The 27,052-nt window shown below is 40.1% G+C and overlaps 1 protein-coding gene across 1 annotated transcript in view; it reads left to right on the top strand.

Moving 5' to 3' along the window:
* Nucleotides 1-27,052, top strand: part of DIAPH2 (diaphanous related formin 2) — a 346,556-nt gene that overhangs the window by 47,315 nt on the left and 272,189 nt on the right. Inside the window, exons 6-11 of the mRNA XM_080990485.1 lie at nucleotides 1,063-1,202; nucleotides 10,936-11,010; nucleotides 11,105-11,174; nucleotides 13,495-13,631; nucleotides 14,969-15,077; nucleotides 18,951-19,061. Coding sequence (XP_080846611.1) covers nucleotides 1,063-1,202; nucleotides 10,936-11,010; nucleotides 11,105-11,174; nucleotides 13,495-13,631; nucleotides 14,969-15,077; nucleotides 18,951-19,061 — 642 coding nt within the window. The remainder of the gene's footprint in view (nucleotides 1-1,062; nucleotides 1,203-10,935; nucleotides 11,011-11,104; nucleotides 11,175-13,494; nucleotides 13,632-14,968; nucleotides 15,078-18,950; nucleotides 19,062-27,052) is intronic.

Below are 27,052 nucleotides of genomic sequence, written 5' to 3'. Positions count from 1 at the left end.
CATACTGCAGCATATGTGTGGGGTCCAGGCCTTGTCCTGTTCCCTGATATTGCATCCAAAATAAAGCTGATAACACCTTTCCCCCACACTATTGGAGTTATGGCCCTTTTCTGGCTTACAAACATTTCCTATTAATGTAACAATTGTTAACACATTTATGAGGCATCACTACTTCTGGATTTACAGTGCAGGGATTACTTGTGTAGTACTTATGACACAGGAGTAATAGGAGATTAACACATGAAGTCACACAAATGACTTGCTCACCCTGTGAGACTTCACTTCTTATCAGCAATCTCAACATCTTATTTCAGCCATCTTAAAGTTGCAATGTCATGACTCAACTGCATTACTCAGCTGTATGCCCTTGGTCTTGGGAGTGGTGTGTATAACGGACTGATGCATTATGATGCCATATTTCACAATCTGGAATTAGAAATATAACATTGCCAAATGAAATTATGTACTTAATGCGGACTGGGTCATTTTTACATGACAGTCTTTCTATTTCCTAAATAGGAGCCAATCAACAAATGTTATTGTAATTTTCGTGATCAGCACCTCAAAATTAGTAAAGATTGGGTGTTTACATTTCAGAGGTACTTTGTGTGTTGTGCAGTGTTATGGTTAACTGAATTTCACAGTAACTTCTAACCCTGGTTTAAAGTTTATTGAGAAGGCATGAGAAGAGAAGGGATTGTAGGAATGAACAGTACATTCCACCAACTCATTCCTTAACTATGGTCAAAGAATCATTATTTCTGCATAGGACCACCATAGATCACTGGATGTGCAAGAACTATGATCATCATCATTATTTATTAATTAAATTTGTACACCGCCCATCATCTGTATATCTCAGGGCTGTTCACACAATAAAATTATAATATAAAAAACCACAACATGCATAATAAAAATAGGAACAAAAACAACTTTCTGATAAGAGTGAAACTTGGAGATATGGTGAAACACCAGTCTTGCTTAAGTTGACATATGTGTTTGTAAAATAACTCTTTGTATTCTGATACATTTATAACACTCTCTTTTTCTTCCCCTAAAAAGGGAGGCCTGAAAAATAGTAAACACGAATGCACTCTGTCATCTCAAGAATATGTCCATGAACTACGATCGGGTATCTCAGAGGAAAAACTTCTGAACTGCTTAGAGTCCCTGAGAGTCTCTCTAACGAGTAATCCAGTCAGGTAGGTAATGAAAATTGTTATCCAAGGAAATTGCATTTGTAAAGTGATGTATGTTAAAAACGTACAGAATTAGCCAGTTCCAAATAAGAATGTCTCCTGCTGCAGGGATTATGATTTGTTTTTCACTATGAGCATTATTTACTTAGGCCTTAAAACATAATTGGGACTTCATGTAGAAGAAACCCTAATTTAGATTTTTGTGTCAAAAGGATGAATTCCCTATTTGTGTGTGTGTGTGTGTGTGTGTGTGTGTGTGTGTGTTTATGCAGCTTCTATTTTGATCTCCCAAACTTTAAAAAAACCCATACTGTGTAGGAGATACTGTTGTGACTACAGCATTTATTTAAAGACCTACTTTAAATCTATTTGAAGGATTGAACACTTTGATGGCTGATAATTAATTAGGTTATTTATCCTTGGTAAATGAAACAAAAGACTGAGAAATGATACCTGTTGCTGGGTAAGCTGTGAAAAGCTCTATGTATGGTATGTTTGTTAATATGCCTTCTTGAATTCAAAATGTCTCCACATCTTGTTTAATACATCATAGTGGGCTGATATGCTTCAGATGCTTCATTTAATTATGTTTTGTCTTAATAGAGGTTTTAAGGGAGGTAGGAGAGTGGTAGATAAGGAAAGGGCATAGAGTATGAACTTGCAAGGCCATTTCCCCCAAACCATGCCCACCTGCCGTATCTGCTGCTGCCTTCCACGATGTGATATCAGCTGTTGAATGGAGTTCAATCCTGCTTGGGGCTGCTTTGCCAGTGTGTTCCCCATAGGGAATATGGTGGTGGATCAGACCTCTCCCCCTTCACTGGGGGTAAACTTCAACAGGCGGCTGGGAACACTTACTATTCACTTGGCATCATCATGACAGTGGTTAGATAATAGCTGAGTGACCCCACCAATCTGTCAAAGTTGGTCCATGGAGCAGAGTGCAATAAATATGGAGCCTGGTTCACTTGATCTTGAAAGTTTTATATAACACATTCTTCTTGAAGAGTTGCTTGCCCTTCCTAGTTCCTCAATATCTGTCTTCTTAAATGTGTTCAGTAACAGCATTAGGACCTTTTGTTTGCAGGCTACCAGCACCAGCACAAACTATCACCTTTGATAGATCCGATGACAGCAGTCACCTCTTAAATTTAATGGGATGGTAGAAACAGCATTAAGTATGAAACACTTCGTTATATAGCTGATTGGTGTGGATTGCTGTGTCTGAGTGTTAGCATTTACTATTCATGCAGAAAAAATGATTTGGAAACAACATATTTAAGCACAAAGATGTAAATAATGTGTTGAGAAATCACATATAGTTGGCTTCATAATTGACTGTGGGATTCTTACACTCTGTTATATTTATTATTATAGTCGTTCACCACTATAGTAATAAATATTACATTTGTTTTCACATGACTTATTAGTAATAATCAGTTATCCTTTGCTACTAGGTTGCACAGGAACAACTCTGTCACAGTAACAAAGTAAAAATACGAATATAGATAGGATTGCTGTGAAAATGCAGGTATGCATTTTCATTCCGAAAACTATTCCTGTTTCTTAGAACAGAAAATGTGTTCTAATACTTTTAGCAATGGATGTGAGCTTCAAAGGTGTGGGAAGTAGCCTTTGAGGTGTATGGCATAGGATAGCTATAATGGTATGGGGTTGCTCGTGCATAAGTTGCCGCCTCTCCTGGCTATGTTGCCTTCTTAAACCTTTCTGTCTGGACAGCCCTTCAATTCGTGGCTGCCTCAGTTGCTAGCAGAATCCGTCAGTGGGCGTTTCTTAAACCTTTTCCAACATAAAAGTTGCTTGACACCCAGTCTCCTCCTACTTTTTCTGCGCAGAAGTCTTCTGCGCAGGGAGGGCGTGGGTAGTGGAGGACCAGTGCTCTCCCCGCTGGTGTCCGGTGAAGAGTCTGGGAGCCCTCTCGCCGATTCCCCCATCTGCCCCTCCTTATTCCTGGTGTTGCACTGAATTGCTTCCCCATCTGCTGAGCTGCCTCTCTCCCTGCTGGGCCCTTCTCCAGCATCATTGGAGAGCCTTCCCTCCACCTCTAGCTCCGATGTCAGTTCCCTGCCAATAGCAAACAAGGACTTGTATCTAAACGACATTCACTGGAGTTTTCCTGCCTAATTCCTTTTGCAGTCCCTTGCACCCCCCCTAAGTAAAGGTGATGGGTGGGAAGGTATGGGTAATGGAAAAGGGTGATCATGTGAACCTGTGAATGAAAGTGCCTCTGTTTTGTGTCTGGGGCATTATGGGATCAAAGTCATTTTTATGGTGGCTGATGGTAGAGTTATATATATATATATTTGTGCCCATTAGTTGCATAGTTCTTCTAGATCCATTTACTCTTGGATATATACTCTGGCTTATCTCTTCCAAAACGCAAAGATTTTGTGAAAACAGTATATTGGTTTCTGTGAGTGAGATTAGTGGACGAGGTGGTGAACAAGTAGTCTTTTAAAAGAGCAGAACTCTTTAATATTGGGAACAGCAAGGAAGCCTTTGTATGAGTTGGGAGTATTAGCTGACCTTGTCTGTCTTATGAGGAATAAGAATTCCTTTGCAGATGTCGTTAATTTTCCCCAGCTCTCCTGCATCCAAATTTTGGCCAGATCTGGACAGTGGCACACAGTGAATCCTGCTCTCCCAGCTGTCCAGTTTGAGAACCATTGTGAGGGATTCCTGACACCTGAATCATATCCACACCATAAATTTGAAACATTCTTATACTATTTTAGCAGTCATGGTTTTCCCCAAAGAGTCCTGGGGACTGTAGTTTGTTAAGTGTGCTGAGAGCTGTTAGGAGGCCTTTGTAGAGCTACAGTTCCCAGGATTCTTTAGGGGAAGCTGTAACTGTTAACATGACATAAGAGTTATTTAAAAGTGGTTGTTGGCATCTGTCTGTCTCAAGAGACAATGGAGTGTACCTCCAGGAGTGAAGCCAAACTGCTGGAGAATCACAGCACCTGCTGTGGCTATCAGAATATCTCTATCAGGACAGGTGACATTGACACCAGCTTTTTACCTTTCTTGACAGCATTGTTCAACTTCTGTGGACAACAACCAGCAGTTTGTTTTTCGTGTTTTACACCACTGCATTTTCATCCAATTAAGGCATTCTGGGTCTGGCTCTTTATTCCTGGATCATACTTGTATGAAAATTTACTTCTTGTTTATACTGGTCCTAACACTGCAAAACACATAGCATACTTAGACAAAGTGTTTCAAACCCAGCACATTTCTGAGGACCCTTCCCTTTGGCTGCTGAAGGCAAAGTGAGAAAGGAAACTTAACATGTAAACATGACCTTGATGTGTCTGTCCCAGTGTAAAGACAAGGAAGCAAATTCAGTCCTTTGAGACCTGCTTTGAAAGATTCAGGCTGTCTGAGTCCTTGAGACTAAGATTGCAACACCATCACTGTTTTATTGTTACCTCTGCCTTCTCTGTTAATTGTGCTTGCATTCATCTCACGAATTAGTGTTATCTATTCTTTCGCCACATTTCCCCCTTTTATTGTCACCTTTTGAATCTTGTCTAAATTGTGATTCTTGGGCTTATCTATTTCTTGGTGCTCTCAGTTGCTACTATAGTTTCTACTGCTGTCTTTATTCAGATGACTTTCAAGCCTCCTTTTAACATCCAGTTGAATTTTGTATTGTTGGGTTCTATCAGAGAAGTATCACTGCTAATACATTAATATTCTTAATAACTTTGTGTCTAAGCCTGAAACTAGATTGTGCTGTGGTTGAGGCTAGAGTTCTCTCTTTGAATACATCTGAAGGTAGAGTCCTAGGAGGAAGGTGGTAGTTCCTTATCCTTTTTTTAATGCTCACAGTCTCTGGTTTGTGTTTTTTTAATGATATATGAGCAGGACAGTGGTACAAATATTAAAATATAACTATTTGCTTGATCAGCTTTACTTCTTGTTTCCTTTGAGCCTTATATATAAAACTTGCTTTAACCTTTCAACAAGACTTTTTAAATATGAACATGCACAGTAAAATCTTAAGTATGCCTTCCCTCGTCTCTTACTCCACCCATTCATTCAACCCTAAAAACAAATTATCAATCATGTCACATAATGGGGAAAATAAAGAAAATGGAAGGAGAGGCAAGGCAGTTAATAGGCATGAATTTTGTTAAATCTACAACTAGCGTGCTGTCAGTTAAGTGCTACAGCCTCCTTGACTACTATGTTTCAGTGTGTAACAGGCTCACTCTTTTCAAGTACTGCAAGTTAAATAATTTGGCTGCAGTGGTGCCTCGCAAGACGAAATTAATTCGTTCCGTGAGTTTTTTCGTCTAGCGAATTTTTGTCTTGCGAAGCACGAAATCCCATAGGAATTCATTGAAATTCAATTAATGCGTTCCTATGGTCAAAAAAAGTCCAAACAAAGCCAAATTTGGTACAACAAGAGTTTATTAAGTGCTCTTTAAAGTCACACATACTGTAAAGAGCATTTCAAAAATTGAAGGAACAATAAATTAAGTTTCTAAACATGACAGAAAAACATTTAAAAACCCTCCTCAACTGTTCCCCCAGCCACCCACCACACAGAAATTCAAATCCAGATATTTTTTTAAAAAAAACAGCAGAGTGGCCCAATGGTCACAAAAAATCATAAAAATTCAGAAAAAAAAACCACACAAGCTTCCAGATTCTTGCAAATCCCTCCTCAACTGTTCCCCCAGCCACCCATCACACAGAAATTCAAACCCAGATTTTTTTTTTTAAAAAAACAGCAGAATGGCCCAATGGTCACAAAAAATCATAAAAATGCAGGAAAAAAAACCCACAAGCTTCCAGATTCTTGCAAACCCCTCCCCAACACCAAGTCCTTGAATTCCAAACACCCCAACCCAAAATCCAAAAAACCCCAAAAAAGTTTTAAAAGTTTAACTTACCAAATGGCTGCAAAAGAAGTTTTGGAAAAACTTCAAAAAACATCAAAGTCTTCAAAAACCTCAAAAAAGGCTACCACACCGCGTTCTATGAGTTGCTCCTCGAAGTCAAGTCGCAACTGTATTAACGGTGTTAAGAAAAAGGAAACAAACTTGCAAGACGTTTTCGTCTTGCGAAGCAAGCCCATAGGGAAATTTGTCTTGCGAAGCAGCTCAAAAAACGGAAAACCCTTTCGTCTAGCGAGTTTTTCATCTTGCGAGGCATTCGTCTTGCGGGGCACCACTGTATTGCAATGCAAAAATTAAAATGTGATTCTGTTTAACCTTCCTCCAAAATGGAATAGTAATAGAACCAGAAGTGAAATGAAGTTCCACTTTGTTCTGTGTACTTCTGGTAGTAATTGTGGTTAGTAACCCAAGGTAACAAAATATGTCCAAAATTCGGTAAATTCATATCTCAATGATCTGCTGAATTAATTGTAATCTTAAATAAGACATGTTAATACTTTACTATTTCGTGTAGGCATGGGAGAATGAGATGGGGTGTGTATGACCTACCCTTCATTGGAATAGGTTCTCAGAAGTCTGTGGTTTTGAACTATGGAATTGGGTTTAGTACTTTAAAAGTTATGCCTATTTGTTTAATTTTTCTACCCTGCTTTTTGAAGCTAAAAGTCACCCAGTGCAGGATACAGAATAATAAAAGTAGCATACAAACAGCACCATTGTGTGAGTTCCCAAGATGTATACATACATAGATGCAAAAAGAATCTAAAGTGGGGTGACCCAACTTTTCATACCAGGTAGGCTGTAAGAGTACTTTGACATGGAACCCGCAGACAGCATGCTGCCTTGTTGCGTGGCAGGGGGGAAACAAAACCAAAGTTTGATTCCCCCCAGCTTTTGCATTGTCTTCCCAGAGCTGGCTAAGCAAGGCACTGGGCTTTGGGAAGGAGGCACAAAGCTTTCCTCGCAAAGCCTAGAGAAAGCACTAACTAGGCTTTGCGAAGGAGATGGGAGGACTCTAGGACACTGTCAGAGCCCTCATGCCTCCTTCTCGGAGCCCAGCGCATTGCTTACCTGGCTTTAGGAAGGCAGCATGAGGGTTGGGGGAGGCATCAAATGTTAAAGGCTTTCTAAAGAGAAAATGTCACCACTACCAGCACCACCCAAAAATAGCCAACAGCTTTAATATTTAATGCTGGTGAGACACCAATGATTCCACTTGGTGATAACCTTCTTGAGGAAGTGATGCACACTTTTAGCACCATTACAAAGAAGGCCATGCCCTTTGCATAGTTGCATGTTTGATTTCTCCACAAACATAAGTCAATGCTCTTTAGAAGATATTAAAACAAAGGGAGGTTTGTAAAAGTACTTTTAATTTCCTCTAGGTTCCCTCACAGACACATTGTCATTTATTAGTCCATAGTCTTTTTCACTCTGATGAGTTATTGTGTCTGTTCATGATCTTTATTATGCATTGCTTCAAGTAGCAATCTTGAACCTAGATGGCTGTAGAGAGCCATCTAGTGACTGAGGGTTGTATAAACACCACCAAAAATAAAATACAGAACAAAAAATATGAATAGTTAGCACACACTCTTGACAGACTGCTGAAATATGTTGGTAATTGTGGATATGATAGTAGCTGTTCCTTTATGCTTTCCATGTGACTATTCAAAGTATTTCACTTTTTATCAACAAAGGATGGGAATTGCTGCAATAAAAATATAAGCTTGCTATAGGTTTTGTTTTATAAATGGGATTGTTGCATGTTCAAAGCATTAATGGAATATTATTGAATGCTTGGTGTGCTGAATACTCTGCTCATTTATTTGAGTTCAGAAACTCAATCTTTTAGATACATGAAGTCAACAATTCCAAAAATGTCAACAGCAGCTCTTGAGTTGCATTGTTCTGAAGGTATCCTCTTGGTTTTCCTTTGGCCACTTAAATTTGTATGTCAGCTCTCCTGCTTGTACAGTTGAAGGAACTTGGGCAGGAAGTTTGCAGACATAAAGGAAATGCTTCAGGGAGAGAGATAGAGAAAAGCAAATTAGCAAAGGCTTTGCCATTAATTATTGGGAGCGCTACTGTTAATTTAAATAAATTCAAAAGACTAGATCTACCTCAGCAACTATATTGTAAAAATAAGAAAATGTGGAACCCAAGGCAAATTATAAGGTTATTATATTATTGTTTATATAGTGCCACCTGTGTACTTGCTCCTTCACAGGTCCTTGCTGCAATGAGTTTATAGTTTCCATTGTGACAGTGCTGAAGCTCATATAAATAAATCTGCATAAATCTGTAAGGATTAAACTGTAAACTCATTGTGGAAAACATTTGTCTCTCTCCCCCCATTAGACAGTGATGGGTACCATGGGCTGGCAAGACCATAAGTAACATTTTAAAGATAGCTAATAAAAAAGAAGAGCAAAAAGAAAGACACTTTTATTAGTTTCTTGAATATTACACATACTTAATACTAAATAACTTGTAATTTGTAACATGTAACAGTTGACCATATGATTCTTGGAGCAAGGAGGACTACACCTTTCTATTTTCCTACTATTCTCTGTTTCTCCATGCAGCTTTGAAATATCACTCTTTTATTTGATGTTCAGTGATGTGACTTATGCTTTGAGATTACTGCTGGGAATGGAACACCATTAGAGGTGCATTCTGTTGCATACCATACATACCACTGAACTCTACCCTCTGGTGTTGCACTAACATTGAAAGTGACAACATATTAACACTGAATTTCTTCACACGAGGTCTGTTGCTTCAGGCATGCTTTGCCTCCTGAACAAGAATTTGCTCATTTTATAAAAGCCACAGTTTATATGGGAAGTTCAAACTTGAATTAATGGACCTCTGTGTTGATGGAATTGTCATTTTCACATATCCATAGTCTTTCTTGCATATATTGTGTTTTACCTTTACCTTTACTAGCATTGCTTTACTAGCAGTGGCTAAAAACACTTTGAAAGCTGCATCAGAAATGTCATAGTTTCTTAGGTACCACTTATGCAACAGTATGTACACAAGTAGAAGAATAGTTTGAATGTCAGTGAAGAATCTGGAAGATGCAGACATTTAAAAAAGTGCTCCCAGAGATTATCAGAAATTCAGAAATGAAAGGTTATGATTTGTTGATTATCTGTCTAGTTCAGTAGAGCTCAGAGATCATAGAGGAAGAAGAAAAACTTACCTGTATATTCAATGGTAAACCACTCCATTGGGGAATGGGGTTAGAAAAATAATACCAGAAAGTAAAGAAATGCTGCCTTTGGACAGTGGACATTCTGTGTATCAGTAACTAGATGCCTAGGGGGTCCGTATTTTGCTCTCTGAGAGGAGTATCAACTGCCCACAGGCTTCCAATCTAGAGATGTCTGAGTGATGTGGAGGGTTGGTATTCATGCCAGTGAGATTTGCTGACATTTTATTTTGGGAAATAGGAGGGGAATCTTGACTTGCTGCCTTGCAACTTGCCTTCAGAATGGCTCACCAATAAGTCTTTTGTTGACCAAAGCCTAGAATTTTTCTTTAGCTCTCCGGCCACCAAACACAACTCTTTCCCTAAGTCCTGTGCTATTTTTCCTGCATCCAAATTCTTTCACTTCCCTCGCTGCACTTATACTGTTTACCAGAAATCTATTGTTCATTCTTCTCCTTCAGCATTAATATTTCAGCTTCCTGGTCAGTGGTGGTTGTGTGTGGTATGTGTGTTCGTAGGACGTTGCTAGATTGCAGACTACAGCTGGCCATTATTTAGCCTTTATATCTCCAACACATTTCAGTTTCAGCTGAATTACAATACTTAGTTTAGTAAAAGTGACATACAGTGGTACCTTGGGTTACAAACACTTTGGGTTACAGACTCCACTAACCCAGAAGTAGTACCTCGGGTTAAGAACTTTACCTCAGGATGAGAACAGAAATTGCACGCCGGTGGTACAGAGGCCCCATTAGCTTAAGAAAGTATGTTAACTAATCCATGGGAAGAAGTAAGAAAATATGCAAATAAGGGCTTCAGTGGCGTTGGTGTCTCAATCCTGCTTTCAATTGTTCAGGGCAGTGTTAAATTCAAAGGAGTTAAAGGGAACACAAAATCCCTAGTAGAGCCATAGGTTCATTCATCTTTCTCTGGCCTTGAACTACATAGCCTCTATATCATAATCATGAAATCCTTAAGATTGAGAAAAACAGGAAGCAAATGAACTTTGCAAGTACAGTGGTACCTCTGGTTACAAACTTAATTCGGTCCGGAGGTCTGCCCTTAACCTGAAACCGTTCTAAACTTGTTAACATGCCTTCTTAAGCTTAATTGATGATTATGAACATGACTGCCTTTCGTGTGTGCGTGCGTGCTCGTGTGCGTGAATGTGTATGACCCATTGGGAGGGGAAAATGCTTAGAAGATTAAAGATTCCAGATAAACAAACTGTTAATCCATGTGGTGCATGTGTTGTTGCTGCTGCTGTTATTGAGGCAGTTAAATAGTTTTATTACCTAATAATATTATGTCACATAATACTGTAATACTTATAACACAGGGATTTTCTGTTCCATAAGATGCTAGCAGTTTTGGATTCCTTAATATCACAAACTAGGCTGGTGAGACAGATGTTGGAGGTTAATCTCTGTGTTTATATACACATTCAACATTATCATCAACCTCTTGTATGTGCATTGGAGGCCCTTTGTCTGTAACAGGCACTTGGTTCGTATGACTAACTTTTGCCTATTGTGATTCTGTAAAAAAGGAAATGTAAACTATTTTGCATTTTATTTTTATACAGTTGGGTTAACAATTTTGGACATGAAGGGCTTGGGCTTCTGTTGGATGTTCTTGAGAAGCTTCTGGACAAGAGACAGTAAGTACAGACATGATCAGCGAAAGGGATAGTTTAAAAAGGGGAGCAGTTAATACAGTGTCTTACTGTTGGTATTCCCCCCCCCCCTTTAAAGGCAAGAAAGTATTGACAAGAAGAATCAGCATAAGCTTATACAGTGCCTCAAAGCATTTATGAATAATAAGGTAAGAATTTCAGTTTCTTCTGGTTTTTCCTTCAAGTGAGTTCAGTTTATATGGTCATGAGTGACTCTCTCTCTCTCTGTGTGTGTATTTATAAACAGCTGAAATTAGGAAAGGGAAATTTGGCCTATGGGTGACAATGCTTTACCTGTTTTTCTGTAATTACTTCTGCCAGAAGAGAGAATAATGGGCAGCTAATTTATCAGTTACTTCATCGGTTAACAAGTATATAAAGTGTTGTGAAAACTTACGTTCAAGATTTTGGAAGATACACACAATTACATTTCTGAGAGTAGGAACACAGTCACAATTTTTTCCATGCTCCATCCTGCAGTCCACTAAGTTATGATGTCCATTTTAACAGAATAAAGTATTGTGTGGTTGAGTTGGGATTGGAGGCTATGCACCACATGGATGGGCATCATTAAAGGCCCTCCTCCTCTTCAGCCTCTCAGATCAAGCTGAGTGTGAACATGCATCTGCATGCTGTTCATCATTGCTAATCTTAACTGGTAGCATGTGGAATAACTTAAACTCAGAACCCACGGATACTGCAGTTATGTGGAATGAGAGGGAGCAGTGGCAAGAAAAAAGTGCCCCCCGCATAGGTTTTTTTATTATTAAGGAAACACTGAAACACACACAAACACATGAGGTGTGCCTCTTGGTATGTCCACATGGTGGACTCAAGCTGGAAAAATACTTAGCGATCTTATAAAGATGTTATACTAACAGCACGATCCTAACCATGTGCACACAAATGTAAGTCCTTTTGAATGCAGTGGAGTTTACTGACTGGTAACTTAAGAAAGGATAGAGAACCAAAAACTTTGACTTGCTATTACATTATAGACTACTTTTCTGGAATATTCTTACATTTTTTTGGGAATTTCATGATAATAAAATAAGACAATGCAAGGTATATAACACACGTTTCTAATATAGGTCCACTGCATCCCCCCATCCCATCCTACTAAATTGAAGGTGGAATTACCAGTTTTTCTCCAGAGGGAGTCCTGTGGCCTTAAAGCAGGGGGCGGCAACCTAAGGCCCATGGGCCACAAGCCGCCCATGGGGGTCGTTTAACCGGCCCCCGAGCCGCCTGCTTGCAAGTCCCCACGCACTGTGCTAAACCGGTGCAGTGCTGTGTGCGGACTCGCTTCCGCAGTGCCAGAAATTGTGTCTGCGCAGATGCAGATGCCGGAAATCACGGGTGCGCGTGCTCACACATGCGTGCGATCCAGCCCACGGAGGGATCTCCGCTGGAGTGAACCGGCCCAGGCAAGGTAAACCTTGCCAACCCCTGCCTTAAAGACTAAACATTTTTGTAGCATGATTGCAAACCTATGCATACACATCTGGGAATAAGCTCCATTGAACTAAGTATAGCTTGCATTCTGATGCACCAGCTCAACCAGTCAAACACATTGAGCTTTAACAAAGGATATTCAGTCAGCTGAGATTCAACCTTTACCTTTTTAATTAGGAATGCAAGCAATTTAGCAAGGAAGTTGTCAGGGAAGAGTTAGAAGTTTTCAGTTTATCAGAGGGAGAAAGCATTCCCCAAGGGGGGAAGGAGAGCAGTGAATCTAATAGAAGGGAGCAACAGGAACAACAGGGAGGGACCGGCTGTTCACAGGAAAGGCAAGGGTTAAGTTCTAGCTCAGATTGGGAGGAGGGGAGATACAGGCCAGCTCTAGCCAGGAGGTTAGAAAAAAGAGCGGGAAAGCGAAGGGAAGGGCGCCTTCGCCATTTTGAGAGTGGCTGGTCATGGAGAAGCAGAGCTCAGAAGGTATCTGAAATAAGTGACTCTGAGGAATAATAGTTAAGAACCGTTTATAAGAATGTTTTGTTAATACGCAATAAAAAGTTTTATAAAAGAACAAGAAGCGTTTGTGTGGTGATCTGAAGAGGACAACGACCAGTCCTGACAGAAGTTTTAACATTTAAACTGGTAGCCTCAAATAGCAATCCCATCAGGTAGCATTGTTTTTTAAACTGGATTCTCTCATTGCTTCCGCTGATTAGCATAGGTAAAGTAAGACCGAGCAGAGATCAGATAGGATTCTTCCAAATCCTCACCTCTGGAAGTGGAGCTAATCTGTCACAAACAGTAGTAAAGCTTGAAAACCTCATTGACACATCATTTACTGGACAGAGGGGAGAGGGTTTGCCCCCAAAGTGGGTTTAGAAGGCTATCATTCACAGATGTTTTGATATTATAATAATTTATTTCAAGTTGTGGAAACTGTAATTTGATTAGCATGTGTGTATAGAGGGGAATTATTTTGGATATAACTATTCCAATTTTTATTTTTTATAGTATGGATTGCAAAGAATCCTAGGAGATGAAAGAAGCCTTCTTTTACTTGCCAGAGCAATTGATCCAAAGCAACCAAATATGATGACTGAAACAGTAAAAATACTTTCTGCCATTTGTATTGTTGGAGAAGAAAATGTGTAAGTAACATCATACACTTAGATATTGGTCAATTTAAATTCAGTGTTTTATATCCAAGATCTTCTATATGTCCCAACCTATTTTGCCTTTCTATTTTATGGCCCAAGAGACTTCATGATCCCTACTCTTGACAGCAGCAGCATCCCGCTTTGAATAGAGAATAAGGTTATTAATGTCCAGTAGTATTGATGGCTATTTGCTGCCTTCATGATCAGAAGCAGCATGCCGGGGAATAATTGCTGAAGAGGACTGTTACTCTCATGACTTGCTTCTGGGCTTCCTTTAGGCATCTGGTTGGCACTGTGGGAAACAGGATGCTTCATTTGATAAGCCTTTGGTTTGATCTAGCAGGGCTCTTCTCATGTTTTCTTTTCACACTTTCCTGTGAATTTTGGCTTGAGACTCGACCTGCATTGCTGACAGTGTCATAATGCATGCTTTTTTTAGAGCAAAGAAAGAAAGACTGGGTGGAACTGAGTAGAATTGTCACAGGAGAAGTAGAGGGGTGGTGACTTTCTTGCACTATGGGCCAGTGGGGTGTAGTGTTTAGTGTGTTGGACGTGGATCTTGGAAACCAGGGTTCAAATCCCCACTTAGCCACACTGCGTAATTGTTGGATTAAATGATAAAGAGAAGAATCATGGATGCCACCTTGAGCTCATTGCAGAGGAAAGGTTGGATAGGAATACAATGAATAAAAAAAAAATTAAAAATTAAGATCAGCATTCCATAATAGAAGTATGTTGCAAGAAGTGTGTTTGTGTGTGTGTGTGTGTGTGTGTGTGTGTATGTGTGTGTATGTGTGTTTTCAGACATAAAAAATGAACCATGAATCCTTATGTTGGAGAATTTTTTTAAACTGACCTGCCTGCCTCTAAACACATAATACTGTATATCCTAATATGGAGAAGGGTAATATTATAGCCTTCAATCCTAAGATAGTTTCCTTCTGTGAACTTCCTTAACTTATCTATCCCTTTCTTCCACCTGAGTCCCCTGAGAAGCCTTTTTGGAGAACCTCCACCTCAGTTTGAGCAACTGTCCCTTTCCCCAGCACCCACCCTGCACATTGTTCAGCAAGGCACTGCAGCATTCCAGGGAGACTTTTAGTGGGATGCATTTGACTGCTGTGGGAGGAAAGAATGTGAAAATTTTCTGTCTGTGATCTTCCTTCACTTACCTCCAGATTCAAACCATAATGTCTTGGTTTAAGTTTTCTGTTTGTATACACATACTTTGAAAAAAACACAAAATCCTATTAAGAAAAAGAAATATGTTTATGAGTACATGAATACCTTATAATGCTTATTCTTAAAATAACAAATTTCTGTTTCAGTCTGGACAAAATTTTGGGAGCCATAACAATTGCTGCTGAGAGAAATAATGGAGAGCGGTTCTCAAACATTGTGGAGGGGCTTGAGAATCATGAAGCTTTGCAGTTACAGGTGGGATTCCTTGGTTTACAACCATAACTATTATCTTAGTTTAGACTATTTTGTATAATACTAAATGATTTGTAAAAAAATAACTGTGTAACAAGTGGCTGCTGAAGATTATAGTTATGACATAGCTTTTTTTTTGGAGGGCTAAAGGTTTGGCATCCAAATAAATATTTGCTTCAAGATTCTTTAATTCACAGTTTCATGTATATTTTAGACATTTGAAATTAGACAACTTCTTTCCTTTAATGCAGTGTTAATAAAAAAATTTGAGAAAGTGTTTGAAATTAAGTGCCCAATAGTTTTAACATCTCTGTTTATGAAAAACATGGCCCTTTATTCTACATGAAAATAGTCTCATTGGCTGCAGCATGGGAAAATAAATACTTGCATGGTCTCCACACACAACAATATGCCTTCCTTCTCCCTGACTCTTGTTTAGTTCTGCCCTAGTTCAAGTGTCTTCTGCTTCTGGGCAGAATCCAACCAGTCAGCAGGTTATCTCCCAGTCACAAAAGTTTTCAATTGTTGCTTGGGGAAAGGGCTGTAGCTAAGCAGTAAAGCATCTGTTGTGCATGCAGAAAGTCCCTAGTTCAGTCCTTGGCTTTTCTGGGTAGGACTGAGCACGTTCCCTGTCTGAAACTCTGGAGAGCTGCTGCCAGTCAGTGTAGACAGTATTGAGCTAGATGGTCTGACTCAGGGTAAGACGGCTTCCTATGTACTTGCTGCATGTGAGCCATACACATGGGGCTACATGTTTCTGTTACATGGACAGTGTTTCCATGTTGTGAATTGTGAGTAAATCCTTCTGCATTCAAGAGATGAATTGTGTGCACAAATGTGTGTGTGGAGGCCACGCACTCACAAAGTCCCTTAAGTTGTGGTCTACATAACTGATCTACATAATAGAAAGGTTTTTCCATTTGTATGTCAGTGGTGTAGGTTATTGTATTTTTAGGTATGAATATACAGTACTCAGATGGCTGGTTACCGGTACTCAGTTTACTGTGAGGGCTTTCCCTCACATATTGTATATTAGCTCTGCATCACAAAAAAGGTAAAATCAAGTCCTGGAATACCAACTTGTGAATGAGATAACGATTGAGTTCATGACTTCTGCCCTGTAAGGTTAAGGCCATAAGACAAAAATTATTTTTGTGATCTTGACATGACAATATGAAAACTTTGAGTGGTAGAAAGAACCAAAAGGAAAGATTATGTTCCATAAAAGGTCAAGGTTATGCTGCAATAGCATCCCCTTTTCTTTGATGAATGCAAGCTATGTTATGAAGAGTGTAATTGCAAAGTTTCTTTTCTGTAACACTGAGCAATGTAAAGCAAAATTCTTTTTATTACTTGGTCCTAGGTGATATAAAATGTCCAGACATATAAAAGTGATGTATAAAAATGTCATGGAGATGTGTATGATTCCAGTGCCAGCCTAGATGTTTGCTTAGTCTGATGTTTGTTAAAACGGACTAAAATAAGCATGTCCTTATCTGTATTCCCCCTTCCTGAAAAATCTTTAACTTAGTATTTTTGTACACGTCTAGATTTGCATTACATCAATTTTTACTCCTACCAAAGTGTAGTTGAGAATGTTTCCTGCACTTTTATTTAAAACTTTAGGCTGCTTGCAGACAAGAGTATCACAATTAATCGCTGTAACTCCTTGCAAGGGCAGAATGCTTATTCAAACTGCTGCTAACTATCCTTATTGGTGGAACAGCAAAATTTCCTTGAAAAGTTTCTGTACCTTATAGTCTAACTACTACTACTACTACTACTACTACTACTTTACTATTTATACCCCGCCCATCTGGCTGGGTTTCCCCAACAACAATTTTACTATTTATACCCTGCCCATCTGGCTGGGTTTCCCCAGCCACTCTGGGTGGCTTACAGCACATATAAAACATAGTAAAACATCAAACATTAAAAACTTACCAATACAGGGCTGTCTTCAGATGTCTTCTAAAAGTTATGTAGTTTTTTATTTCCTTGACATCTGAAGGGCAGGCGCCACTGCCAAGAAGGCCCTCTGCCTGGTTCCTTGTAACTTTTCTTCTCTCAGTGAGGGAACCACCAGAAGACCCTTGAAGGAGGATCTCAGTGTCTGGACTGAACTATGGGGGTAGAGATGCTCCTTCAGGTATACTGGGCTGAGGTTGTGTAGGGCTTTTGTAAAGGTCAGCACCAGCACTTTGAATTGTGCTTGGAGCCAGTGAAGATCCTTTAGGACCAGTGTTACATGGTCCCGGTGGCTACTCCCAGTCACCAGCCTTGCTGCCACATTCTGGATTAGTTGTAGTTTCCAAGTCACTTTCAAAGGTAGCCCCATGTAGAACGCATTGCAGTAGTCTAAGTAATCTAGGTTCTCTTTTCCTTTTTTAAGGGAAACACTTAAAAGTTATTGTCATTTTGCCCTTTAGACCTTCTGTTATGGTGCCCAGTGCCCTGCTTCTAAGGCAAGGGGTAAGAGCTAGATAAAAGAAAAGGGGAAACTCCCTGTGATCAAGAATATATAACTTTACATCACATATTAAGATCAACACATATATTTATAGCATTACATGTACTGCCATTCTGATGCATTCGGTTATACTGGTGTCACAGTGAATCCACTTTAAAGGCTTTTGCAAGTTTTATGATCTCTCTCATCCAAACTCCTTGACTGAAGGTACAACTGCAAGACTCATTAACTCGTTTCTGACTGAAATGTTCACTTTACCAGTATTAATACAAGCAATTAAGCCAGAATTTCTTCTGGCAAAAACAATCACAGCAGATGGCACCTTTTCTCTCTATTAATTTTTGATTGGACATGTACTTTGGCTTGTTCAGTCATGTCACAGTCGTAACATAACAAGGATCATTCAGGCAAGTACAATGACAGCATTGTATGCATGTATGGTACTGGAAGATTTCACCAGCTTGCAGCAGTCTGTATAGAAAAGTTACACTCTTCTGGTATCTCTGGGCACAGATTTCATGTATAACTTGCAGTGCTGCTAAAAAACTAAATGGTGAAAAATGAGGCTGTCTTCGCTCCCTCTTAGAAAATACTGGCCAGTAGCTTTTCTCAAATAATACTTGCTTTAAATTTTTTAGCTAAACTTGGTACTCTCTAATACATGGTGGTCCAAAATGTGGCCTGAGGTCTGCTTGTGGTCCTTGAGACCTTCTTGAGCAGCCCTTGGCAACATTTAACAACCATCTGCCCTGCAGCCCGCACACTGCCATCCTGAAGTGCTGGGTTTTGGGAAAGAAGTGTGAGGCTCTGACAGGGTCCTCCAGTCCTCCTGCCACCTTCTCAAAGCCTCGTTTGCAGTTTCCCAGCTTTGTAAATAAGCTGGGAGGACTCTATTACCTTGCCAGAGCCTCGCAATCCTTCCCAAAGCCTAGCACCTCATTTAGTTGCCTTTGGGAAGGCAGTGTGAGGGCTGCAACGATGTGTGTATGCGCGTGTGCGCCAAATTTTGGCCTTGCTCTGCCTTCCCATGTGCATGACAAGGCATTGTTCTGTGTCGAAGTACTCCTGTGGCCCACTTGTTATGAAAAGGGCCGCACTGCCCTAATAATATCCCTTAAGAATAAGTTCCACCATCTACAGTGTGATATCTAACTCAAACACCAGCATTTAATTATAATGCACAGCTTTTGACACATACTTCATGGAGGTCAGTCTAAGTGGGATGCATTATTGGCAATATAGTTTTATTGTAAAATATATTACTGTGTTGCTCCATAAAATAAGTTTTTCGTTAGAATGTACATTTCCTTATTTAAGAACGTTTCCCCCCCTACTATGTTTATTGCTTGTGTGCATTGAGAAGGCCGAATCTAATAAGCTGCTTTTACCATAATTTTTAATTACAGGCAGCCTGCATGCAGTTCATAAATGCCCTTGTCACTTCCCCTGAAGATCTTGATTTTAGGATACACTTGAGAAATGAATTCCTGCGCTGTGGACTAAAGAAAATATTGCCAGTAAGTTATTTGCAGAGGTACTACTAATGCACTGAATACCATGACTGCTTGCCTTATGATGATAAATCATACACAAGTTTTTCATGCTGCAACCAAGTATGACTTTAATGGTTATTTATAATTTGTAATCATAGTGAAATGGGAGCAAAATGCGACAGCATGGTTAGTTATCCTGTTCATTTAGGAATTTATCTGTTTTTAGTATATACTGTATATTGGATAAGTAAAACAGACATGGGGATTTAGGTTTTAAATCCACCTTTGCGTGATAGACTTTGCTATCTGGAATTGCAGTATTTAAGGATCAACTCCCCATCTTCAAATGACTTACAAGAAGAGCAAGATAATGATAACAAAGCATTTTGCAATTATTAACTTCTTATTTATCATAATTTTGCAATTATGACAGATAACAATAAACTTCCATCTTGTGTTTGCTGTTAATTGCAAGAAAAAGGTGCCGTCTGTAACTAAACAATACAAGTATATTGAGCATATTATTAGAAAAATAGAACAATAGAATTGAAGAGTTGGATGGGACCCAAGGGCATCTAGTCCAACCCCCTGCAACCCCCGACAATGTTGGAATTTCAGCTAAAGCATACATGACAGATAGTCATCCAACCTCTGCTAGAAATCTCCAAGGAAGGAGAGTCCTCCCCCTCCCAAAGAATACTGTTCCTCTCTCAAACAGCACTGTCAGAAAGTTTTTCTGTTTAGTTGGAATCTCCTTCCTTTTGAAGCCATTTGTTCAGGTCCTGGCCTCCAGAGCAGGAGAAGACTAACATGGTCAATCTTCCATGTGACAACCCTTGAGATATATTAAGATGGCTGTCATATCTCCTCTCAGTTTCTTCTTTTCCAGGCTAAACATACCACTCAACCACTCCTAATAAGGCTTGGTTTCCAGGCCCTTTATCATCTTGGTCACCCTCCTCTGTACACGTTCCAGCTTGTCAATATTTTTCTTAAATTGTGGTGCCCAGAACTGGATACAGTACTCCAGGTGTATTGTGACCAAGGCAGAATAGAAAGGGACTATACTTTCCTTGTTTGGAAGACTATACTTCTTTTGATGCAGCCTAGAATAGCATTTACTTTTTTTTGCTGCTGCATGACACTGTTGACTCATGTTAAGATTGTGGTCCACCAGGACCCCTAGATCCTTTTTACATGTATTACTGGCAAGCCAGGTGTTCCACATCTTATATTTGTGCTGCTGGTTCTTCCTGCCTAAGTGTAGAACCTTACATTTGTCCCTACTGAAATTCGTTTTGCTAGTTTTGGCCTAGTTTTCTAATGTGTTAAGGTCATCTTGAATCCTGATTCTGTCTTCTGTGACATTAGCTACCCCACCCAGTTTGGTGTCATTTGCAAATTTTATGAGCACCCCCTCAGTACTTTCATCCAAGTTGTTTATTACTACATTGAGCAACAACGGGCCCAGGACAGAACCCTGCAGTACCCCACTTGTCATTCTTTTCCAGGATGACGAGGAACCATTAGTGAGGTCTCTTTGAGTTTGGTCAGTCAACCATTTACAAATCCACCTAATAGTTACTTCGTCTAGCCCACATTTTACTAGCTTCTCCACAGATGGGGAACTTTGTCAAAAGCCTTACAGAAATCAAGATACACTATATCCACAGCATTCCTCTGATCCATCAAACTTGTAACACTATGAGAGAGAGAGAGAGAGAGAGAGAGAGAGAGAAATGAGATTAGTCAGGCGTGACTTGTTTTTGAGAGATCCATGTCTTAGTAATCACAGCATCCGTTTTTAAGTGCTCACAGACAGACTGTAGAATTATCTGTTCTAGGACCTTTCCTGGTATCAGTGTCAAGCTCACTGGTCAGTAGTTAACTGTGTCTTCTTTCCCACCTTTTTGAAGATGGAGACATTTGCCCACCTCTAGTGGGGACCTCACAGTTTCTCCAATAATTCTCAAAGATTATAGACAAAGGCTCTGAGATTCCATCCGCTAACTCCTTTAGTAGCCTTGGGTGCAGGTTATCAGGTCCTGGAGATTTGAATTCATTTAAAGTACCACCTCTTTTCCTATGTTGGGCTTTTCCTTTCTTGCATTGTTTATTCTGTCATCACCAAGTTAGGCATCACTTTCCTTTTGAGTGAAGACAGAGGTAAAGTAGATGTTGAGCAGTTCTGCCTTTTCTCTGTCACCCAATAGCAGTTTTCCATGTGGAGGACTTAGTACTTGCTTGCCTTCCTCTTGCTTTGAACATAGCTGAAGAAACTTTTAAAATTCTTTTTAACCTCTCTTGCAAGCCTGAGTTCACTCTGTGCTTTGACCTGCCTCAGCTTCTCCCTGAAAGTGTTGTACACTCTTAGTTTGTGATTTCCCCTGTCTTCTACATATTAAAGTGGTACCTCGGGTTATATACGCTTCAGGTTACAGATTCCGCTAACCCAGAAATATTACCTCGGCTTATGAACTTTGCTTCAGGTGGTGCAGCAGCAGCAGGAGGCCCCATTAGCTAAAGTGGTGCTTCAGGGTTAAGAACAGTTTCAGGTTAAGAATGGACCTCCGGAACGAATTAAGTACTTTACCCAAGGTACCACTGTATATATGCACTTTTTATGCAGCTGCACTGGTTTCTTTAGGTGCCTCCCACTTCTTTAGGCGCGCTCCACATCTTGCCCAGTGTGGATAGGTGGACCCAGGGCTTTTTTCCGGTGGGAACTCATAGGAACTCAGTCCCGGCACCTCTCAGGTGGGCTCCAGCCCCTCTCAAGTGGGCTACATTGCCATTCTAAGAGAACAAGGGAGGTGTTCATGGTGAGTTCCAGCACCTCTTTCTAGAAAAATAGCACTGGGTGGACCTCAAGTTGCTGTACCTTCTCTTCCAGCAAGGCAACCAGCTTGCACTTGATGCAGGTGTAGTTTTGCATGTTCTCAGGCTGAAGACAATCATGGCACAGGTTACTGCAGCAGCCCCCTCAATGCCCATGTCTCTTGGTTCTACACACAGCATGAGACAGCATTGTGGGCTTCTCCTCCTCAAACTCCCTCTCTAAACGCCCTCACAAACATCCCTGTTTATAACTCCTGGTCATGAGAGTTTCACCTGTTGGATTTCTTTCTGTAGTGCTCAAATTAAAAGTGCAGCAGCCCTGCCTTCCTGACGGGGTTATTGCCACCATTCCTATGGTCCATGTTTGAACCTGCTGCCGTGCTAAGATGGTGGCATCCATAAGGTCCAATGCTTGAAGAGAGGGTGTGTAGGGAAATCACAGAGATGAGTTTTGCCAAATGCTGAAAGGGAGGCACAGCCATCTGGGAAGTTCTGGGCAATTTTTGTACCCTACCTCTCCACTTTTTCTTGTTTGCTTTCTTACTTGATTTAGTACTGCCTGGGCATTGGGAGAGAGGCGAGTGGGAAACCGGGAAGAGGAAGCTTCCCCCTCCTCATATTTTTTCCAGCCAGCTCATCTTTGCTCCCTTGTTTCATCCTTCATGGATTAAGCGCAGATTAAAAACTCAACTCTGGAGTCCCAGGGATTGCCTGGGGAAGCGGCATGGGAAGACAACCTGAGGATCCAGACTGGGGTGGGTTGGTGGTGTTGAAGACGGGGCTGTGCTTGGCACAGCTTCTCTTCCTCCTGTTTGGCTTCCACTGGGAAGCGTCACCACAGCATAAGGAGATGGGAAGAGGCTGGAAAGTCTTTCTCCTGGAGCCTCAAGGAGGCCACCCTCCTACCACTTAGCATTTTAAAACATTTTACAGTATATTTAAAATACATACTATTTTTCTAAAAAATACTCTCAGAATTTTTTAAGAGGAAGGAGGTAAGACAGTCATTGAAAAAGATAGCTACTAGGTCCCCTAAAAGAATCTGGTAAATAAAGAACGTGTTATTTACCAGGAACAGCTGGAGCACAGATAAAGGGAGTGAATTGTTTGCACACTGATTTACTAATGCAAAGGCACTACCGCCAGTAAGTTAAAGATATATGGTGGCAGGTGGTGACCCAACTCTCTATTTTGATTTTGATGCTTCACAGAGGGCTGCATGGACAAAGTGAATGAAGGTGAAATCTCATTGCATGAGCACTGAATATAACCCAGAATTAAGTTGATATAATGCCATCATAGTTACCAAGAACAATATTTGATTGTGATTCTGAATTCTAAACAAGCTGTGATGGAGAAAAGTTTCTTGAAGCCCATATAGAAGGGAAATCACAAAATGATAAAAGAAGGCATGGTTTGTTGTGGTAATGCAAGTCTAAAGCTAATCTGGGTATAGTTTGTTAGTGGCACAGCTTATGTTCCCCAAATCATACCCTATACTTGATAGCCGTGTTGGATCTATTTGTGTGAACTGAAGTTATAAGTATACTTTGACTCCTGCGCAAGCTCTTAAAATCTCCTAGAAGTTTGTAATAAAAATTCCAATCTCCAATATCCATTTCATCTTCCTGATGCCATGATGGTAGAACTTCTTTTCTCATTAGTCAATTTAAGTGTATATAGAATAGAAAACTATGCTCTTGTAATTTTCTATTATAAACAGCTCCTATAAACAAGTAATAAGAGTTATGACTCTTAGACCAGCATTTAAAAGATCTCAAACAGTAGCCCCCTGCACCTATGGTACACAGAAAACAGCTTTTGGAATCCTGGGTAGCTTCCAATGCAGTTTGTGATATGTTAGTCTAGGGAAATGAGAGCAAAAATCGGATTGGCTGAACACAAGCGTTTGGTTCTACTAAAGTACCACTGAATATCAACCTCAGTTGAAAAAAACATGTAACATATTCTCTGTTTAGCTTGCTGTTGTGCTAAATTTATTCCATTAGTATAAAATCAAGATATACTTTCAGTTATGTTCTTTTTTTCTAAAAGCCCAGTATACAGCTGAACAACACTTACATCTAATTATTGGTTATACGTTTTCCAAGGAAAGCTGAATTTATTTAGCTACACAAACAAATGGGTTGCTGAAAATGCACTTCCATAATAGTATTAGATGGGTTGTTCAGGGCCACCCCTATACTGTATAAATAGCAGAAGTGACAATAACTTTCTTGGGTAAGTGCTCCTTGCAGCATCAGCCTTTTGCATTTTAACACGTGGCTATAATTTTCCCCAACACTCTCTTATAACATCAAACACTTGGTATTTCATCAAGCAAATGCTGCAACTATAATATGGTTCAGTGGGGAGAACTGCAACTTTATCACCTATTTTCTTAAAAACCTTAGCATTTTAAAATATTATGACCTCAATCCTCTGTTGAATTATTTCACTGCCAAAGAAGAATTAGATTAATTCTATTTAATGAGTTTGACTTTCCCTAAGGATTGTTTATATAGATCATAGGTTGAACTCAAGGAAAACAAAATAGTTTTGTGAGGTGATCACACCTTATTTTCTATAAATTGTGCTTGCTTAGAGAATTTTTGAAAGAAGACATAAGCCGTTACATAAATTATGGTTACTATATTCTTTCAAAACTTGTGGGTTCTAAACTACAAGTGTTACCTTCTGGGTGTGACATTACTCTATATTTTTTCCTAATTCTCTGTTTTAATATAAAAGGACTCTAAACAAAATATGCAGAGTGTTCCTGTCCAGGGTTCCAGCCAATCAGTCCTCTTCCTGGATACTCCATTCTATCTTTCTTTCTACCCACCCTGGCTTTCCGTTTCCCTCACCCTGACCAATTAGAATTCTGTGTTCACTGAGCATGCTTAGTTCTCACTAAGCTGTTTGGGTCTCTCCCCCCAATCATCCCGCCCCCAAGATATCACCACCACCACCACCATTAATTCATTTTATATACTGCCCTTTATCAAAAGATCCCAGGGCGATGTACAACATTAACACATTTTGCAGAGCACAATAATAAAAACATAATAAGCAAAATAATAGATAGCATAACAATTAAATAAGCGTAATAACACCCACCCACCCTCACACCAATTATTTAATGTTCAAAAGCTTGGACTGTTTTTGCCTGGTGCCTAAAGACATGTAATGATGGTGCCAGATTAGGCATCCCCAACCTTCAGCCCTCCAGATGTTTTGAGACTACAATTCCCATCATCCCTGAACACTGGTCCTGTTAGCTAGGGATCATGGGAGTTGTAGGCCAAAACATCTGGGGGCCGCAGATTGGGGATGCCTGTGCTAGATGAGTCCCTTTGGGGAGAGCATTCCACAAACATGGAGCCACCACAGAAAAGGTCCGTTCTTGTGTTGCCATTCTCCTAACCTCTCAGGGAAGGGATTGCATAAAGAAGGGCCTGGCATTCTTTATGTATTCTACAAGCATTATGGTTCTCCAAGCGATTTTGGCTACATAATGGTGAGACATTCCCCCAGAAGTTTGGAATCAGAATATAAGATGTGATTGAGCTAGCACATTTTCCTTTAGTCTTTACATTCTTCTCTACTTTTGCTTATTGTTTATATTAATTATGTCGATGGGCTGTGCACTTAACTGTAATCATATCATACTGTTGTGTGACATGCATATGCTCCATGGCAATGCTCTATAAAAACTGTCTTTTCCTTTGCTTGTCTGGTTGTAGTCTCAGTTTACAATGCTACTTGTCCCATTCAAAAGAGGGAGTCAGTGTAAGTGGTATTCAACTAAGTCCTACTCAGAGTAGACCCACTAAAATTAATGAACCTAATTTAGTCATGCCCATTAAGTTCAGTGGGTCTACTCTGAGTAGTAGGACTAGCATTAAATACCACTCCATGCTTGCTCAGGTTGTTGGGACTCTGGCAGATACCATATTTATATATGTATATATAAAACCATTGTTTTAAAATTAGTATAAAAGGTAAGGGACCCCTGATAGTTAAGTCCAGTTGTGAACGACTCTGGGGTTGCGGCGCTCATCTCGCTTTACTGGCCGAGGGAGCCGACGTTTGTCTGCAGATAGTTTTTCCGGGTCATGTGGCCAGCATGATTAAGCCGCTTCTGCGAAACCAAAGCAGCACACGGAAACACTGTTTACCTTCCTGCCGGAGCGGTACCTAGTTATGTATTTGAACTTTGACGTGCTTTCGAACTGCTAGGTTGGCAGGAGCCGGGACCAAGCAACGGGAGCTCACCCCGTCGCGGGGATTCAAACTGCCAACCTTCCAATTGGCAAGCCCTAGGCTCAGTGGTTTAGACCACAGTGCCACCTGCGTCCCTTTAAAAAAATTAGCATAGGTATAACAAATTGGACGCAGGTGGCGCTGTGGGTTAAACCACAGAGCCTAGGACTTGCCAATCAGAAGGTTGGCGGTTCAAATCCCCATGAGCTCCCGTTGCTCGGTCCCTGCTCCTGCCAACCTAGCAGTTCGAAAACACGTCAAAGTGCAAGTAGATAGTGCAGCGGGAAGGTAAACGGCGTTTCTGTGCACTGCTCTGGTTCGCCAGAAGCGGCTTAGTCATGCTGGCCACATGACCTGGAAGCTGTATGCCGGCTTCCTCAGCCAATAAAGCAAGATGTGCTCCACAACCCCAGAGTCGGTCACAACTGGACCTAATGGTCTGGGGTCCATTTACCTTTTTAACAAATTGGAACTGGGAACAAAATGGTGTATTTCAATTAAAGTTATCATTTTTCCTGAGCAACACATAAATATAAGAGAGGTAGTTTGAAAAATAACCATATTTTATTATTGAAAATTTAAAATAGTTGTTGACTGGCAGAAAAAAAATGTTTATTAAAATACATCTATCTAAAGGCTTGCTTTTGTTTCGTATTTGCCAACAAAACTTGAAAAGTTAATAGCACAAAATACGTTACAGCCAGGTTCCGAAGGATCTTATAAGGCATATAAGGCAAAATTATTTTCTGTTGGTGTCTAGATTTATATTTTTATTAGGTTATTTGAAATTCCGTCTGCAGTCATAATTATGTCCTAACCTTTGGCATAATTTAGACTTTAATTTGAATGTGCAGTTAAGGATCCACATTTTAATGAGGGAATATAGATGTGTAAAGTGAAGGTGATAGATT

The sequence above is a fragment of the Podarcis pityusensis genome, assembly GCF_964106645.2.
Source record: "Podarcis pityusensis genome assembly, chromosome: Z".
Classification (NCBI taxonomy): Eukaryota; Metazoa; Chordata; class Lepidosauria; order Squamata; family Lacertidae; genus Podarcis; species Podarcis pityusensis.
The sequence above is the reverse complement of the archived record's forward strand: the minus strand, read 5'-3'. Positions and strand labels throughout refer to the sequence as shown.